The sequence below is a fragment of the Salmo salar genome, chromosome 10, assembly GCF_965601325.2.
Source record: "Salmo salar chromosome 10, fSalSal1, whole genome shotgun sequence".
In the NCBI taxonomy this organism is placed as follows: Eukaryota; Metazoa; Chordata; class Actinopteri; order Salmoniformes; family Salmonidae; genus Salmo; species Salmo salar.
In genome coordinates this window covers 110,376,282-110,395,977 of record NC_138300.1, presented here as the reverse complement: position 1 = coordinate 110,395,977, position 19,696 = coordinate 110,376,282, and the positions used below count along the sequence as shown (strand labels likewise).

At 44.6% G+C, this 19,696-nt stretch overlaps 1 protein-coding gene across 3 annotated transcripts in view; it reads right to left on the bottom strand.

Moving 5' to 3' along the window:
* The window catches only part of nav2b (neuron navigator 2b), a 94,478-nt gene that overhangs the window by 5,956 nt on the left and 68,826 nt on the right, over nt 1-19,696 (bottom strand). For 2 of the 3 annotated variants that reach the window (XM_045688407.2, XM_082957371.1), the window contains exons 11-28: nt 19,247-19,407; nt 18,750-18,929; nt 15,311-15,363; nt 14,579-14,602; nt 13,841-13,915; nt 8,498-8,581; nt 8,271-8,394; nt 7,959-8,110; nt 6,357-6,532; nt 3,656-3,809; nt 2,683-2,833; nt 2,462-2,559; nt 2,262-2,357; nt 1,824-1,992; nt 1,369-1,607; nt 911-1,065; nt 652-723; nt 198-394 (exon numbers count right to left, since the gene is read on the bottom strand). In XM_045688407.2, coding sequence (XP_045544363.2) covers nt 198-394; nt 652-723; nt 911-1,065; nt 1,369-1,607; nt 1,824-1,992; nt 2,262-2,357; nt 2,462-2,559; nt 2,683-2,833; nt 3,656-3,809; nt 6,357-6,532; nt 7,959-8,110; nt 8,271-8,394; nt 8,498-8,581; nt 13,841-13,915; nt 14,579-14,602; nt 15,311-15,363; nt 18,750-18,929; nt 19,247-19,407 — 2,360 coding nt within the window. The remainder of the gene's footprint in view (nt 1-197; nt 395-651; nt 724-910; nt 1,066-1,368; nt 1,608-1,823; nt 1,993-2,261; nt 2,358-2,461; nt 2,560-2,682; nt 2,834-3,655; nt 3,810-6,356; nt 6,533-7,958; nt 8,111-8,270; nt 8,395-8,497; nt 8,582-13,840; nt 13,916-14,578; nt 14,603-15,310; nt 15,364-18,749; nt 18,930-19,246; nt 19,408-19,696) is intronic. The other variant, XM_045688408.2, reaches the window with a different exon arrangement.

Genomic DNA, 19,696 nt, shown 5'->3' with positions numbered 1-19,696 from the left:
CATTCAATAGAACCTTCAATCTTGTCCCATATATGTTTTCTATATTGACACATTTCAGATAGACAATAGAAAAGCATGCATTCATTCAGGCACAGTTAAATATCTATTCATCCATCTCTTACGTCATAATGTAAAACAACTTGGCCAGATAATGTCGGGAAAAAAGAAAAGAAAATGTGATTTTTAGTGGATCTTACCGATGGTGACGTCCGAGGAGCTGTGGGACTCCAGGAAGCGGTTGAGGTGATGCCAGACAGTAGGGATCCACTCGATGATCCTCACCAGCTCTGCATTGCGCTGTCGGCTGCTGATCTCTGTCTCCATCAGCCTCCTCCTCAGGAACCGACCCAGGAAGCCCTTCACTGGTTCAGTATGGTTGGCACACAGCACCCACCTAGACAGGACACCCACACAGGAACCAGACAACAGTGTAGAGGATGATCAGTTACTGTTCAAATAGACCTCTTATCAGGTTAGGCAGAGAACAGAGATATCAATCCATCAATTTAGAAATACTGCCCTCTTGTGGGGTCTACATGACAAGTCACACAAATACAATTTTACATTTCAGAATAGAGATGACATCATACCACATTAATTGTTTACTGAAAAAATACAGTAACACATAAGAAATGATAGGATATGATGTACTTGAAGTTATGATGAAGCTGGAGGTTGGGAGTGGTCGATGTAGCCTGATTCATTGTTCCAATGATATAAGGACTGTGAAAAAACAAGTAATTGAGGATTTAGGAGTGTCACACAAATACAAATGTTTTTATGTGTGTGTATATATGTGTGTGTGTGTGTGTGTGTGTGTGTGTGTGTGTGTGTGTGTGTGTGTGTGTGTGTGTGTGTGTGTGTGTGTGTGTGTGTGTGTGTGTGTGTGTGTGTGTGTGTGTGTACTGACCAGTGGTGGTGCTTGCAGCTGAGCAGGCCATTGAAGACCTCTCCCAGGGAGCTGCTGCGGTGCAGGTTGTCCAGTATGACCACCAGGGGCATGTTCACCCCATGACTCGTACTATTACACTGGTCAGCCAGGTTAGACAGGTACTGACACAGCTCCTGGACACCAGCAACAGACAGACTACAGAGTTGAACATTTCCACATTAACCACACAATGATTCCCCATACAGCCTCTAAAATACCACAGATACATTACTAATGACATATCAAACATGTTTTCCAATTACTGTATCCTCACAACAGTTCACATGTAAGGAGGAATAAGCATTTCCATTTGGTAATGTCCTCTCTCATATAGCTATACTCATTAGGGTTAGATTCTGGCACCTCTGCTCTCATACAGAAAGTATCCCATGGTAAAGGTTATTCCTACATATGAGTCATGATAGTGTTTGACAGACCTTGCTTGACTTGTGGTCTACGTTGAACGTGGCAATGGTCCCATCGGTGACCTCTCTCCCCTCCCTCAGCACCATGTGTTCGGCCAACCGGCTGGCCAGGAAGCTCTTCCCAGTGCCGCTGGGGCCAGACAGGATGATCCTGCCGTGGTCATGCAGCTGGGACACGTAGCGCTGCAGCAGGGGCTTGGGAATCAGTGTCTCGAATACCAGGCTGTCCAGGCTATGCTCATCACACACACCTGCAGGCAGGTGGCAGCACAGGACACATATACGTTAAAGGATACGTAAACTTTTTTTAAATTCACTTCATTGTTTTGTTATTCGCTGATCCAGACAGCTTTTAATTACAGGGCTCAGATTTATTTAAATTGTGACTACTAGCAAAAATAACAGGAGTGATAGGGGCATAGTTCTCATTTTTTAAACTTTGCACAGAGGTCCATTCTTGCCCATACCTTTGAGGGAGACAGAGATGGTGTCACTATCTCCAACAAGGTATCCACAGGGCAGGAGTTCAGGGGTATCAGCCCCACTGGTGCGATGGATGTCCCCGATGCTATAGCCCAGGACACTGTCTGAGTTTAGACCCAGCTGGCTGACTGGGTCCACATGGATGATGTACTCCTGCAGGACCAGGGACCAATCACAAATCAGATTCAAGACAAGGGACCAATCACACATCAGCTACAAGAGCAGGGACTAATCACATCTTCAGATACAGGACCAGGGACCAATCACATTATCAGATACAGGACCTGGGACCAATGACATTATCAGATACAAGACCAGCGACCAATTAAATAATCAGATACAGGAACAGGGACCAATCACACATCAAATACAGGTGTAACTAGTCACTCCTCTACCAGAGTTTTTAGTGCCTGTTGATTTACCTTGAAGAGACGTCTGACCACCCCATCAAGCACATCCCACTTAGTTTTCCCACTGACACCAATGCAACCAATCAGGAACTGACGAGGTCTACGGTCCTATAAAATAAGATACGATATTAAGGACAAATATGGGCACAGTCATACATTATTTGGTAGCCATTGTAATGTTTTGTGACTTGGAAATGTAAGAAGTTTGGTACCTCTTTCCACTTGGTGTCCTCATCCAGAGTTACGACCACCTTGACGTGTTGTCCTTCTTTCCGTGAGCTACCGTCCCCGTTGTCCTCCAACAGCATGTCTACAGAGACAGGGACATAGATGTTGACTACTGCAAACCGGACTACAAACAATCACACACACACATAAACACGCACAGGCACGCACGCACACTTCGATCACTTACTCACACACTCACTCTTACCGAGGCTGGTGGACTCTGTTAGGGCGAGGCCGTGCTTTGACTGGCCGGCTGAGGGTGAGGCCACTGAGGCCTGTGAGGCTGCTCTGCTGCAGCTGCCCTGACTCTCCATCTTCAAGCAGTGATTCTCGGTCTTCAGCCTCTCCATCTCACCCTGAGGACAGGTTAGAACACACCAGGTCAGAACACACCAGGTCAGAACACACCAGGTCAGAACACACCAGGTCAGAACACACCAGGTCAGAACACACCAGGTTAGAACACACCAGGTTAGAACACACCAGGTCAGAACACACCAGGTCAGAACACACCAGGTCAGAACACACCAGGTTAGAACACACCAGGTTAGAACACACCAGGTCAGAACACACCAGGTTAGAACACACCAGGTCAGAACACACCAGGTTAGAACACACCAGGTTAGAACACACCAGGTCAGAACACACCAGGTTAGAACACACCAGGTCAGAACACACCAGGTTAGAACACACCAGGTTAGAACACACCAGGTCAGAACACACCAGGTTAGAACACACCAGGTCAGAACACACCAGGTCAGAACACACCAGGTTAGAACACACCAGGTCAAACACACCAGGTTAGAACACACCAGGTCAGAACACACCAGGTTAGAACACACCAGGTTAGAACACACCAGGTCAGAACACACCAGGTCAGAACACACCAGGTTAGAACACACCAGGTTAGAACACACCAGGTCAGAACACACCAGGTCAGAACACACCAGGTCAGAACACACCAGGTCAGAACACACCAGGTTAGAACACACCAGGTCAGAACACACCAGGTCAAACACAGCCCAAAGCATCTCACCACTTTCTATTTGATGTGCTTTGTGATGGCCAATGTTTGAGTGGTCATTTATAGGGTGTGGAGTTTTCCCCAGGTCACAAGGTCAGGGAAAACTCCAGGCCCTCATCATGTCCTATGTCATTGGTCATATGGTCATCCTCACCTGCATGCGGTTCATGGACTCCCTGAGCTGGTCCAGCTGGTGGGCGGAGCTGAGGGCCTCCAGGCGTATGTCAGTCAGCTTCATCTCCTTGTCTCGGAGCTCACTGCGGAGCCCCATCACCTTCTCCGCCTCGCTGTCTGTGTACTCTGAGATCCTGCAGACAAGACATAGACAGTTTGGTCAGTTCAGGGTTATACAGAAGGCCAGTCCTCAAGAGCACATCCCCAGAAAATCCCATGAAGCACATTCTCTTGCAGAAAATTATCAGACAATTATCCTTTTCATACAGTGATCAAAAGCTCAGTAACATGCTATACAAGTACATGTGTTGTCACTGCCAAGAAATATTGTTGCTTATTCCAAGTTAATCCAGAGGCACTGAATCACTGTGTTGTAGATAGGGGTCCAGGCAATCAGGCAATAGTAAACAGGACAAGATCAAGGTCCTGTGAAGGATGTGTGATTGGCTCCTTCATTCTAGTTTCAATAGCACAACAGGCATGAGTGATGAAGTTGAGATGAATTGGTTAGATAATCACTTGGTGCATCAAGGCCATTTGTTAGGATTATCCATCATCAGAACTGATCATAAAGTGAATGGGGGTTTACAGATGTTATTCACATTCTATTACCGAGCCAGAGACCCAGTCCTCAACACCCCAGTGCTACCACCCCGGCCAGCCCACTAACAGGCAGGGGAGAGAGAATGGGGCTAGAGAAACACAGACAGATGGACAAGAGAGGGACAGATTCAATACAAACATCCAACTAGGGACTAAAACAACAAGGCCATGCAGTCTCTAATGATCACACACACACACAGCTATGCTTGTGGTACTGGTATATAGGGGTTAATGGTGTATATGGGGTACTGGTGTATATATATATATATATATATATATATATATATATATATACACTGCTCAAAAAAATAAAGGGAACACTAAAATAACACATCCTAGATCTGAATGAATGAAGTAATCTTATTAAATACTTTTATCTTTACATAGTTGAATGTGCTGACAACAAAATCACACAAAAATAATCAATGGAAATCCAATTTATCAACCCATGGAGGTCTAGATTTGGAGTCACACTCAAAATTAAAGTGGAAAACCACACTACAGGCTGATCCAACTTCGATGTAATGTCCATAAAACAAGTCAAAATGAGGCTCAGTAGTGTGTGTGGCCTCCACGTGCCTGTATGACCTCCCTACAACGCCTGGGCATGCTCCTGATGAGGTGGCGGATGGTCTCCTGAGGGATCTCCTCCCAGACCTGGACTAAAGCATCCACCAACTCCTGGACAGTCTGTGGTACAACGTGGCATTGGTGGATGGAGCGAGACATGATGTCCCAGATGTGCTCAATTGGATTCAGGTCTGGGGAACGGGTGGGCCAGTCCATAGCATCAATGTCTTCCTCTTGCAGGAACTGCTGACACACTCCAGCCACATAAGGGCTAGCATTGTCTTGCATTAGGAGGAACCCAGGGCCAACCGCACCAGTATATGGTCTCACAAGGGGTCTGAGGATCTCATCTCGGTACCTAATGGCAGTCAGGCTATGTCTGGCGAGCACATGGAGGGCTGTGCGGCCCCCTAAAGAAATGCCACCCCACACCATGACTGACCCACCGCCAAACCGGTCATGCTGGAGGATGTTGCAGGCAGCAGAACGTTCTCCACAGTGTCTCCAGACTGTCACATGTGCTCAGTGTGAACCTGCTTTCATCTGTGAAGAGCACAGGGCGCCAGTGGCGAATTTGCCAATCTTGGTGTTCTCTGGCAAATGCCAAACGTCCTGCACGGTGGACGTTGGGCCATCATACCACCCTCATGGAGTCTGTTTCTGACCGTTTGAGCAGACACATGCACATTTGTGGCCTGCTGGAGGTCATTTTGCAGGGCTCTGGCAGTGCTCCTCCTTGCACAAAGGCGGAGGTAGCGGTCCTGCTGCTGGGTTGTTGCCCTCCTACGGCCTCCTCCACGTCTTCTGATGTACTGGCCTGTCTCCTGGTAGCGCCTCCATGCTCTGGACACTACGCTGACAGACACAGCAAACCTTCTTGCCACAGCTCACATTGATGTGCCATCCTGGATGAGCTGCACTACCTGAGCCACTTGTGTCGGTTGTAGACTCCATCTCATGCTACCACTAGAGTGAAAGCACCGCCAGCATTCAAAAGTGACCAAAACATCAGCCAGGAACCATAGGAACTGAGAAGTGGTCTGTGGTTACCACCTGCAGAACCACTCCTTTATTGAGGGTGTCTTGCTAATTGCCTATAATTTCCACCTGTTGTCTATTCCATTTGCACAACAGCATGTGAAATTTATTGTCAATCAGTGTTGCTTCCTAAGTGGACAGTTTGATTTCACAGAAGTGTGACTGACTTGGAGTTACATTGTGTTGTTTAAGTGTTCCCTTTATTTTTTTGAGCAGTGTATATATATATAAATACACACACTGTACATATAGACTTCTATAGTATATATAAACCTGTTAAGATAGCTGTATCAGACACTATAGAAGTCATTTGTAATCATTAATATGGTCATGTAATCCTCCTGACCCCTGAGTTGACTCCCGACCCCTGAGTTGAGGGAACAGGGAGCTTCTATTATGATCCACTATCTCCTCCCAGTTATAAACAGGTGAGCGTCTATTGGTCTATTGGTCTGGGTCCAGGTACTCACAAAGAGTTGGAGTGGGAGTTCTGGAGCATGGGTGTAGTAGTGGTGGAGCAGTTATATGCTGTTAGCTTGGGGGAGGAGGGCAGGGAACAGTCGGTCATCTCCTCAATGTCCGAGTGGGAGGACGCAGATTTGGGCGACTTCTTCTTCCCAAATGCCTGCTTGAAGGAGCTCCGCAGCTGCAGCCGGGGACAGGAACAGGGAGCAGGGAAGAAAAGAGAGAGACCTGAGTACATAGTGAAACACACAGACACATCAGGGAGTCGAGAAAAAAAACCTGTACACAAAGCATTTATAGAATTCTACTCTTTCACCTTCTCCATCTGATCAAGCAATAACAATTTTGGGAAAGAGTGTGTGATCTTACCTCATAAACCTGCCACACCATAGGAGAGCACAAGAGGGAAAATACAAGACAAAACAGCATGCTGATCATAGACAACTTCAACTTTTAGCTCACATAAATAATCCAAGACCTTGTACAGGTGTTAGGGACAGAGACTAGGCTGTTCACAAGGTAGCTCACTAAAGGGACTGAATGCAAACAAACAACTCACAGCTACACACAGGGAATGAACACCAGGTTATTAGAGAGGATAAGATATCACTTTGACAACTTCTCACTAATTGACATGACTACTCAATCACTAAAAGGCAGATGTAGATATTTCAACTCAGGAGCCGTCTGCCCCCTTGTGGTCAAATAGTCAGGTACTCCATGGTTCTACCTCTAACCTATACACAGCTAGAGATGTCCTATCTTAATTTGATCACACTGTTGTTGCAGATCATTTTCATTTAAACAGGTTAAAAAGGCTTCTAAAGTTTGTAATTTTCACTTGAAAATATCAGACTTCATCCATTTTAACAAAAAATATAACAACCCCTACAAAAATGTCCATTAATAAAAATCCACATAATAATTTACATATCCTGTTGCTGCAGGATTATTTTACTGCTGTGAGAAACTGGTCAAATTAAGATAGTACATCTGTACAAGTATCATCACTGTGGACAGTCTGCATACATAGTCATCTTTCACCTTCCCTCCAACACACGCAACAGCATTATTATATCAGGACAAAAGAACACACAGACATTTTAATTTACTTCATAGGTTACAGGCCATGTTGAACCAGAATATACACACATCTGCCTTTTCTAAAGGCAAAAAAATGTACATTGACCTAAGCTTGTATCTAACTATAACAGACTACAGACTAAACCTTTTTGTAGCAACATGCAGTTTGTTTGCGGTTTTTCATGTGCAATAAGAGAACGGCTCACAAAACTCCACTCACAGTCTAGTTTCTAGAGGAGCTCCCTAAGAGCAATAAGCATATTCACCTTTGCTCCTGCACAAGGAGGCTGAGACAATCAGGAGGAAAGGGCAAAAACACATTACAGATCAGACAGACAGACAGACAGACAGACAGACAGACAGACAGACAGACAGACAGACAGACAGACAGACAGACAGACAGACAGACAGACAGACAGACAGACAGACAGACAGACAGACAGACAGACAGACAGACAGACAGACAGACAGACAGACAGACAGACAGACAGACAGACAGACAGGACAGACAGTGGAGGACCTACCCAGTTCTTCTTCTTCTTCTTGGAGTCCAGCTCCTGGTTGCTGCCCACACTGGAGTGGCTGGTGGCGCTTGTGATGCTGGACACACTGTCAGATGAGTGCTGTCTGTGGATAAGCAGGTCCGGCTGAGACTGGGAGCTCTCATTGGCTGAAGCTATGGAATACACAAGAAAGTGACTGGGTGAGACAGGGACCAGATGATGACATAGAATTGGAATCTATTCAGATTCTGAGTCAGATGCCTTTCTTCTCACTAGCCAATAACCATCCATCCTTGTTGTGTTTCCATGGTGATGTGGGAGGTAACTTCTCACCTGACCTATCGCCGTTGCAGGAGGGCTCTGGGAGATTGATGTCACTGTTGATGGCTGCCTGGGTTGCGGTATTCTGCTTCTTCAGGTGTTCTATGGTCTTCCTCAGCTCGTTTAGCTCAGAATCCTCCAACACAACAACATGATAAAACAACACAATTATCTCCACCATCCATCCAAGGAAGGACGGACATATTTCTAAGGAAACAGACCACAGCCCCAGTCCATACCTTCTGCTCAGCCGTGGTGGTAAGTCCCTGGAGTCGGATGGTCATGTTCCCCAAGCTCTGCTCAAATGCTGCTACCAGGTGAGCCTGAAGACATACACACACAACAGTTCACATTTAGTGATCCATGTATGAGGAAAGTAAGCAAATTGACCTGCTGACAATGTCATTTGTAATCCCATCTCAAGGCTGTGAAAAGGGCAACAAACTGTCGCTTTCAGAAAAGGTCTTGCTCATAAGAACACACCCATGTACTTTTCACGACATACATACACAGAGCCAAAACAAAACATACACAGGTGATAATGGCTTCTATGTCATGGTGTACCGAGTATTTTGAGTAAGAATGACAGGTCAGAACATGTTGGAAATGGATCAATGCTGATGTAAAGGGTGATGGGGCAGGCTCTCTGGGGGCTAGCTAGCTACAGTAGCTGTCTGGGCAGGGTTCCATGTTTTAGCAGCCTGGTAGAGATCAACATGAGGCCAACACAAGTCCTAACACACTAGCTAGCTCTCATCTGCCTTAGTGAAACCAGAGACCTGCTATCTTCTCACAGCCACAGATGAGCACATGGGGACAAAGGAAAAAGAGGAATACAGTTAGGATGTTTTCATCTCATATGCAGAGTAAAAATAATCACCAGTATCTGTTATATTTTGTAGAGACAGGTATGGTAGAAACATGCTGCTCAAAGTCATGCTCGTTATCAAACTACACGTTGACTCTCATCACCGTCACAGTTGGAAATATGATGACGATGTACAAAGAGATTGCAGACTCGCTCAGTATGCCGTCTGTTTGGCTATAATAAACATCCAAAGAAACCAACTCAAATGCATGAAATCAATGGACGGCTTGTGTTTTAGAAGATAAATGCAAACATTACACACCACAGGTGTTTGGATTTCAAAAGGTTGGTTTCAGATATGACACATTATCTTATGCATTGATGTTGTTAATATGCTTTACAAAAAAAAAAAATCTGAGCAATTGATTTGCGTTCCACTGAAAAACTAAAGCATTATCAACTTTTGAAATCAAACATGAAATCAAATATGAAGTTCCTGGTGTTTGATAACTAACAGCTTTCCAGCCAAAACAAAAGCAGAACATCAAGATAAAGGCAACAGAGACGAGCGTGTCCTCTGATAAAACATATCTAGGACAGACAGACACACTGAACTCCAACCTCTAGTTACAGCCCACAACGTAGCCATATTATTCCCTATACTGCTAGCCAGAGGTGCCAGTCAGATCCCACCTCAGTGAGGCCCTGCTGTGTGTTGCTGTCCCCCTGGTGGCGCCTCAGCATGGGCTGCAGCTGGCGTCTGGCCATCTCTCTGGCTGCCTCCTTCCCCAGGGACGGGTAGTGGTTCAGGGAATACCACACCACCGGGCTGCTGGCCCTGGGACTTCTTGCTGACATGGTTAAAGCTCCTCAGCTCAAGGTGATCCAGCCCAGCCAGGGACCAGTCTGCCTTTGATAAAGTATGAGTCCGATAGCAGACAGACGCTGAAGACCGATAGCTTCTGAGCATCACACAGAGGTATGAGTAAACACGTCCTGATTCCTATCACAGCCCAGAGCTCGTCCTCCCCGGAACATAAGCTGAAGGTAGAAGAGAATGCGGGGAACAGATCTGGAGGGCTTCCAGAGGCGCTGGTGTTGGGGCACGTGGCTGGCTGACTGCTCCACTATCAAGCTGCACAGATTAGCTCCAGGAGTATAGACGGGTTGGTTGTTAAGCAACAAAACTGACGTGTGTCCAACTATGGGGCAAAACAGATAGGGTTGGCTTAGATTGTTGACAACATGTAAACTACAGTACATTCGGAAAGTACACAGACCCCTGGACTTTTCCCACATTTTGTTACGTTACAGCCTTATTCTGAAATGATTAAATAGTTTTTTCCCCCTCAATCTACATACAATATCCTATAATGACAAAGCAAAAAACGTTTTTTAGAAGTTTTTGCAAAAAAAAAAACCCGGAAATATCACATGTACATAAGTATTCAGACCATTTGCTTAGTACTTCATTGAAGCACCTTTGGCAGCGATTACAGCCTCGAGTCTTCTTGGGTATGACGCTACAAGCTTGGCACACCTGTATTTGGGGAGTTTCTCCCATTCTTTTCTATAGATCCTCTCAAGCTCCGCAAGGATGGATGTGGAGTGTCGCTGCACAGCTATTTTCAGGTCTCTCCAGAGATGTTTGATTGGATTCAAGCCCGGGCTCTGGCTGGGCCACTCAAGGATATTCAGAGACTTGTCCTGAAGCCACTCCTGCGTTGTCTTGGCTGTGTGCTTAGGGTCGTTGTCTTGTTGGAAGGTGAACCTTCGCCCCAGTCTGAGGTCCTGAGCAGGTTTTCATCAAGGATCTCTGTACTTTGCTCCGTTCATCTTTCCCTTGATCCTGACTAGTCTCCCAGTCCCTGCCGCTGAAGAATATCCCCACAGCATGATACTGCCACCACCATGCTTCGCCTTAGGGATGGTGCCAGGTTTCCTCCAGACGTGACGCTTAGCATTCAGGCTAAATAGTTCAATCTTGGTTTCATCAGACTAGAGAATCTTGTTTCTCATGGTCAGAGTCCTTTAGGTGCCTTTTGGCAAACTGCAGGTGGGCTGTCATGTGCCTTTTACTGAGGAGTGGCTTCCGTCTGGCCACTCTACCATAAAGGCCTGATTGGTGGAGTGCTGCAGAGATGGTTGTCCTTCTGGAAGGTTCTCCCATCTCCACAGAGGAACTCTGGAGCTCTGTCAGAGTGACCATCTGGTTTTTGGTCACCTCCCTGACCAAGGCCCTTCTTCCATGATTGCTCAGTTGCACTAGGAAGAGTCTAGGTGGTTCCAAACTTCTTCCATTTAAGAATGATGGAGGCCATTGTGTTCTTGGGGACCTTCAATGCTGCAGACATTTTTTGTTACCCTTCCCCAGATCTGTGCCTCGACACAATCCTGTCTTGGAGCTCTACGGACAATTTCTTCGACCTCATGGCTTAGCTTTTGCTCTGACATGCACGGTCAACTGTGGGACCTTATGTAGACAGGTGTGACCTTTCCAAATCATGTCCAATTAATTGAATTTACCACAGGTGGACTCCAATGAAGTTGTAGAAACATCTCAAGGATGATCAATGGAAACAGGATGCACCTGAGCTCAATTTCGAATCTCATAGCAAAGGGTCTGAATACTTACATAAATAAGGTATTTGTATTTTAGATTTTTTATATATTTGCAAACATGTCTAAAAACCTGTTTTCGCTTTGTCATTATGGGGTATTGTGTGTAGATTGATGAAAAAAATACACATTTAATCAATTTTAGAACAAGGCTGTAACGTAACAAAATGTGGAAAAAGTTAAGTGGTCTGAATACTTTCTGAATGCATTGTATATTTAATCTCCAAATGTTTATTGAAAACATACTATAAATACATTTGCAGAATGAGCACTTGTCTCTCAAATACATTGTTAGAGTTGTTGGTTAGCTTGCTTACAAAGTTTTTGACATATTAGCATGACATCACTCAAAACACCTCAAAACAAAACATGGTATGGATAAGAAGATAAAACTAGCTAAAACAAGCCACCTACGATTCCCCACACGGTGGCTTCTTGTCATTGTTGCTAGCTATATGACCGTTCAGAATTAAACAATGCACACCTTTCGGCTACATCGATGCATTTTTGTGACGTTGTCAGCCAAACCGTCTATTCTCGGTAAGTCATTCAGTCAGTCAGTCAGTCAGGTCCTAGTGCAGGTCTGTCTCGTAGGGCTGTTAGGGTCAGACCATACTCTAGCAGCCTAACACGAGTGCTCTTACATGGGGCTACAGCCTTCATACTCCACACCAAGTCTCCACAGCTGCAGGAACCTCCAACCTGCTTTGTTGTGAAATCTCTGTTGTGAGATCACATGACCAGTGTGGATGCGGGCCAGAGGATGCACCATTTCATTAGGTCATTACTGCTGGGTCATCGTGTTTGTTTGCATTCAGAGAGCAGACAGAGCAGAAATGGGGTTAAATGCTTCCCTTCTCAGACCATTCCACAGTGTCATGTTCAATGCTTCCCCTCTCAGACCATTCCACAGTGTCATGTTCAATGCTTCCCCTCTCAGACCATTCCACAGTGTCATGTTCAATGCTTCCCCTCTCAGACCATTCCACAGTGTCATGTTCAATGCTTCCCTTCTCAGACCATTCCACAGTGTCATGTTCAATGCTTCCCTTCTCAGACCATTCCACAGTGTCATGTTCAATGCTTCCCCTCTCAGACCATTCCACAGTGTCATGTTCAATGCTTCCCTTCTCAGACCATTCCACAGTGTCATGTTCAATGCTTCCCCTCTCAGACCATTACACAGTGTCATGTTCAATGTGCTTTAGGCAGCCACGCAAAGGTAAACAAAAAACAAACACCAGCCGCAATGCTGGAACACTTTGACTTCTAGATAAATTCTAGTAATATGCAACACTAACACAAATGAGTTCCACTGAGAACAACCAAGACATTACATACCGTTTCTACCAGCATAGCAAAACAATGAGAGCCACAGTGCATAGCATAGTAACCCTTTGCTTTGGCAAAGTGGGTGGGGTTATATCCTGCCTGTTTGGCCCTGTCCGGGGGTATCATCGGATGGGGCCACAGTGTCTTCTGATCCCTCATGTCTTCTGATCCCTCCTGTCTCAGCCTCCAGTATTTATGCTGCAGTAGTTTATGTGTCGGGGGGCTAGGGTCAGTCTTTTACATCTGGAGTATTTCTCTTGTCTTATCCGGTGTCCTGTGTGAATTTAAATATGCTCTCTCTAATTCTCTCTTTCTCTCTTTCTGTCTTTCTCTCGGAGGACCTGAGCCCTAGGACCATGCCTCAGGACTACCTGGTATGATGACTCCTTGCTGTCCCCAGTCCACCTGGCCGTGCTGCTGCTCCAGTTTCAACTGTTCTGCCTGCGGCTATGGAACCCTGACCTGTTCACCGGATGTGCTTGTTGCACCCTCGACAACTACTATGATTATTATTATTTGACCATGCTGGTCATTTATGAACATTTTAACATCTTGACCATGTTCTGTTATAATATCCACCCTGCACAGCCAGAAGAGGACTGGCCACCCCTCATAGCCTGGTTCCTCTCTAGGTTTCTTCCTAGGTTTTTGGCCTTTCTAGGGAGTTTTTCCTAGGGAGTTTTTCCTAGCCACCGTGCTTCTTTCACATGCATTGCTTGCTGTTTGGGGTTTTAGGCTGGGTTTCTGTACAGCACTTTGAGATATCAGCTGATGTACGAAGGGCTATATAAATAAATTTGATTTGATTTGATTTGATACTTACATTAGCACTCATTTGAGTGGTCAGAGCAGACACCTTCTCTTGGGAGGCGTCCAATTCTCTCCGCAGCTTACGAATCTGAGAACAGAAAAACAAGATCATGCTTATCTACAGGAAATACGATACATACCATATATGATACAGTAGTATGTATTCCATTGAATACAACAGAGTATTTTGAGTAAGAATGATAGGGATTTAGTTGCTCCTGAGGGGCAGCTGGGTCAGTCGGTAAATGTTCAGCTGCTAACAAAGCCTTTGTATTACTCAAATAACTTCAGGGCTCATAAATAGTTATACTGCTACGGGGGCCCCCAAACCCTCCAAAATAAAAGTCAATCAGATAGCATATGATAGCAAAATGTGTAGAATTGCAGGAAATTAGCTTTAAAACAGCAACATTTTCTCTCAGCCTCATGGCAAAATGTATAGAATAGCAGGACATTTGCTTTAAAATAGCAACATTTTCTCTTAGCCTCATGAGAAAATGTGTAGAATAGCAAAACTGTACATTTTTCTCTCTGCACCATGGCAAAATGTGTTGAAATGCAGTAAGTAAAAAAACTGATATTGGGGGGTGGTGGGTCCCCATAGATCAGTGCCCCGGTGCCCCAAATGCAGTAGTTCGGCCCTCGTAATCAGGTCACAGTATGGTGTAATATGGTACAAATCACAAAAGGCTATGATACGAATCAATGGTGTCACATTGTGTGAAAGTAAAGTACACAAAGTTGTTCTTACCTCTGACTGAGCTTTCTCCTCAGGCTATGGAAATATAAGAGGAGCAAAGAGAAGGAAACAAATAGGGTTTAGCATGTCAGAGTATGCATGGGATAAGACGACATGCCAAACAATCTGAACATATTCATTTTCCATCTAAGGCTACAGTGAATCCCTAGGAGCACAGTTAACTAGCAATGCAATTCAGCAGTCAATTCAGACATAACCTTAACCTTAAGCCTAACCCTACACTATCTAGAACCTAAAAGGGTTTTTCGTGTATCCCCATAGGATAACCCTTTGAAGAACCCTTTTTGGTTCCCGCTAGATCCCTTTTGAGTTCCATGTAGAACACTCTACATGGAACCCAAAATTGTTCTACCTGGAACCAAAAGGGGTTCTACCTGGAACCAAAAATGTTTCTAATATGGGGACAGCCAAATAACCCATTTGGAACCCTTTTTTCTGAGAGTGTAACCTTAAATTTAGACCAAAAATGTAGCTCATTTGTACTTTGTGGCTGGGGAATCTGACTTTGTGGCTGGGGAATCTGACTTTGTGGCTATGGAAGCTAGTGGAAACCAGATTAACCCTAGTCCTAAACTAAAAAGCATGCTCAATGAAGAATTGCAATTAAAATAACTTTTTAGCCCAGGACTAGGCTTAATCTGTGTCTGGGAAACCAGCCCTTAGCATATCCATGTGTTTGGATAGTCAGTGGAGTGCATAGACAGACAGCGAAGTGGCACTCACCGTGGAATAGACAGAGGAAGTGCTGGACACCAGAGACACAGAGGAGGCGTGGACTGGAGAGAAACAAAAACACAACGTTCAACTCGTTCATCTTCCCACATCATTCATGGCACACTGGAAACAGAAGTCAATTAGACATTGGTCATTGAAATGACGTGGAAACAACTTTGATTCAACCAGTGGTGGGTATATGATCCATGTAAGCAGTGATTCATCTCAACTTGAAGACAGGAACATGCATGAACAGGTCCCCTGACTGAACGTTTACAACAGAGGTGCTGTACTTGTGTGTGGTGCTGTTACTGTAACTAGTTTACTTTGTAGCCTACACTTTAATTGTTCTGATATGGTTGAAACCCACACAGCAGCACCAGTCTGGCTAACTCTACAGTTCACATGTCCAAACTCAACATCTCCCTTGTGTGACAAACTGTATGATGCGTTCACACTTTACCAGTAGTCATTAGCCTATCCCTCATCATGCTTGGGGATTTGATCTTGCAACCTTTCAGTTATTAGTCCAATGCTCTAACCACTAGGCTACCTGCCGCCCCATTTCCCTATAACGCACGTTATATGAGCATGGTAGAATTCAATGGCTACGGTTCATTCTTACATGTTCTATGTTTGAGCTGATTTTGAAAGCAAAAGTCGAATTGAAAACATTATTGGCATTGTTGAATTCGATTTCCATAATAGCAAGTTAGGACTGATGGTTTGGTTAGCTAACTAGCAAGTCTGTTTGGTTACCAAGGCAACTACTGTAGCTATCTAGTAAACCTAAACACATTTCTACCTGCAAATGAACACAGTCCTTCGTTCATTTCCACAGAACACATAGGCCCTTGTTGATTATCCCTTACATATTCTCTAGTGAGTACTGTCAATGCCATAACAATAACACAGCCTCTCTCTCTTCATTCATCATCATTTAATGGAACCACAATATCCCTGCAGGACTAAAACGACAGCAGGGGGATGTGCCAAACTTAACTAAATGCTTAGCTGCTTATGAAGCCTTTGTACAAACAAGCCCCAGTTATCCAGAGCCCTGAAGGTTTTCTCCAGACTGATTCAAGTGTCACAGAGTTAATTTACGTGTGTGGATGGCACATTTTTATTTGACCTTAATTTAACTAGGCAAGTGGGTTAAGAACAAATCCTTATTTACAATGACAGCCTACACCGGTCAAACCCGGACAACAATGGGCCAATTGTGCATTGCCCTAAGGGACTCCCAATCACGGCCAAATGGGACTCCCAATCACAGCCTGGATTTGAACCAGGTTGTCTGTAGTAACACCTCAAGCACTAAGATGCTGTGCCTTAGAACGCTGCGCCACTCGGGAGCCCTGGATGGTGGGGAATAAGACACCATTCTTCCACAAGAAATTCCATAATTTGGCATTTTGTTTTCATTGGTGGAAAACGCTGTCTCAAGCGCCACTACAGAATCTCCCATAATAGTTCAATAGGATTGATATCTGGTGACTGAGACGGCAATGGCATATCGTGAAATATCAGCAAGTTGAGCAGTCTTTGTCACTGGAGCTTCTGCCAAACGTGCCCCAACAGTCTCTCCTCTTTCAAAGTCACTGAGGTCTCTTCTTCTAGCCATGGTAGCCAAAATAATAGGCAACTGGGCTTGCCCAGCATTTGTTTACCTGACCCAAAGCATGATGGTGTTTTGGTATTTTATTAGGCTCCCCATTAGCTGTTGCAAAAGCAGCAGCTACTCTTCCTGGGGTCCACACAGAACATGAAACATAATACAGAATGACATAATACAGAACATCATTAGACAAGAACAGCTCAAGGACAGAACTACATACATTTTTAAAAAGGCACACATAGCCTACATATCAATGCATACACACAAACTATCTAGGTCAAATAGGGGAGAGGCGTTGTGCTGCGAGGTGTTGCTTTATCTGTTTTTTTTAAACCAGGTTTGCTGTTTATTTGAGCAATATGAGATGGAAGGAAGTTCCATGCAATAAGGGCTCAATATAATAATGTACGTTTTCTTGAATTTGTTCTGGATTTGGGGACTATGAAAAGACCCCTGGTGGCATGTCTGGTGGGATAAGTGTGTGTGTCAGAGCTGTGTGTAAGTTGACTATGCAAACAATTTGGGATTTTCAACACATTCATGTTTCTTATATATGTAGAGCTGGTAATGAATGATGGGATGTTAATTCCACACCTGTGTGGAAGCACCTACTTTTAATATACTTTGCATCCCTCATTTAATCAAGTGTTTCCATTATTTTGGCAGTTACCTGTATTATTCTTTGAAATGACCATTGAACTGCAGTACATATCCCAGATTACACCTGAACATGCTAGGATGTTGGATTAATTTTTCAAGTTGGGAATGGATGCTTGTCTTTTCTGAAACATATATTTAGGAGTCCTGAAATAAGGTAGAGTACATATACATGTACTGTGATTAGAGTAGATATTTTCCCAGGTTTACTCTATCACCTGTGATCTAAAGTAGAAAAGTAGACACTGTGCCCTGTGCCCTGCTCCTGTCTGGAAAGAGAGCGGGTCTGTAGAGCTGGTGTTGAGTCAGATGTCAATTTGCGATGGGAGAGGAGATATTTATCAGCCTTTCTCTTCCTTCTTCTCCTCCTCCTAACCTTGGCCTACATGCCACAACACCACAGCTCAACATGACTATGAGACTCGCCCTTGGACACGAACAAATCAACAGCCAACACCAGCCAAGAAATTGGCATCATACAGGGATCAGTTAAAGAGAGAGCCTCGGGACAAGCAATAAACCACAAGAGCACCAAGCCATTCAGCCAAAGAAGTGTAGTCAATCATCAAACCTCAGTCTATGTACGTACATCGAACAAACTGCTTCTTTGTATGTCCCAATTCAACTGTAAACGTGTGGAAAGACTGAAATAATAAAGGTAATGAATGACTTCACTAGTGAATTAAATGGTTGGTTGAACAAGCGTGTGGATTCAATAAACATTAATTTTGTAAATTAAAAAAGTATATCTTTCAATAGTGCCCTGTTAAAAAGGCTTTCAAAAAACCCTCTTCGTTAACAACAATCTGCAAGCATGGCTGGATTTTTTAAAGGAATTATAATCCATTCAGAAGTAAAATGGAAGTTCACACATGCATGTGGAGTGGAAGTCATCTAACAAAGAAATAGATGTACCTGCATTTTGAGAGCTTGGGTCGATAAGGTTCTTTCTGCAAAAAGATGACTCTTGGTTTGAATGGTGTCAGCGATTTTTATCTTGTATTCTTTTGAACTTAACAACATGAACTGGAGTATTTAGAGTACTATATAGTTAGAGAACATTGAACAGAACACGGCTATGCAGATAGAACCTTATAGTCCCAAGCTCATAATTTCTCTGAGGATCTGTGTGATCGCAGATAGACGGAGGGGTATGTCAATCTGTCTTACCCTCCTCCAGGCCTTCTCTGAAGGACCCAGAACTGGTCATGGTGCGACTCTTCTCCTCTAGAGACATGGACGAGTTCCTCAGACGGGGGTCACTGTATGGGTCATACGAACCGTCCTGATTGGCCAGGCCGCTGCGGAGGTTTGCCAGGTTGATCTGTGCCGCCGTGGTAGGGCTGCCTGCTGGGACACAACCGTCACATAACAAAGGTCAAAGAATATCTTAAAAACAGACATGGACAGAGGGCATTGATCAGATATGTTTGCCATTTGTCTCTTACTCTTCACTCATAGTGGAAAGTAGGAGTGAAATACAACATAATAGATATAATCTATACTACTTTCCTTACATCACCGCTACTATCGGAGAAGTCTCTTGAGAGAGACGAAACATTAAGCCAGCATGCACACAAGATTTAGTTCATTGCGCAGCGATGACTATCACTGCTCCTACAGTGCTAATCAAAGTGATGAGTATGGAGGGTTGAGGCTACACCAACCAAGCTGGGAGAAGTTGAAGCGGGCTCCGGAGGGCGAGGTGAGGCTGGAGGTGGGGTAGAAGGGTGAGCTGGCGGCAGACTCCTGAAGACCTCCTGCAGAGTGGGAACGCAGCCAATCCCGGGGGTCGTCATGACTACGTAGCTGGGGCAGGTGGCCGTACCTGCAGAGAGATGACAGGAGATGCTAAAAATCCACCTCTCATCCACATCTATGTGTGAATGCTGCAAGTCATGATCTGCACAGATAATGATAATAACCTAGGCTGTTGATGGACAGGGAGGCACATGGGTAACATCAAGGCTGTGCGATAATGTGCAGGGTGTACAATCACAACATGGTCTACAAAATCACAGAGAATGGGATCATGCATCATATATTGTATGATACAGGTGGAAGTTGTACGTCAATGTACGTTCATGAAAACAATACTTAATACCACCCCCCCAAAA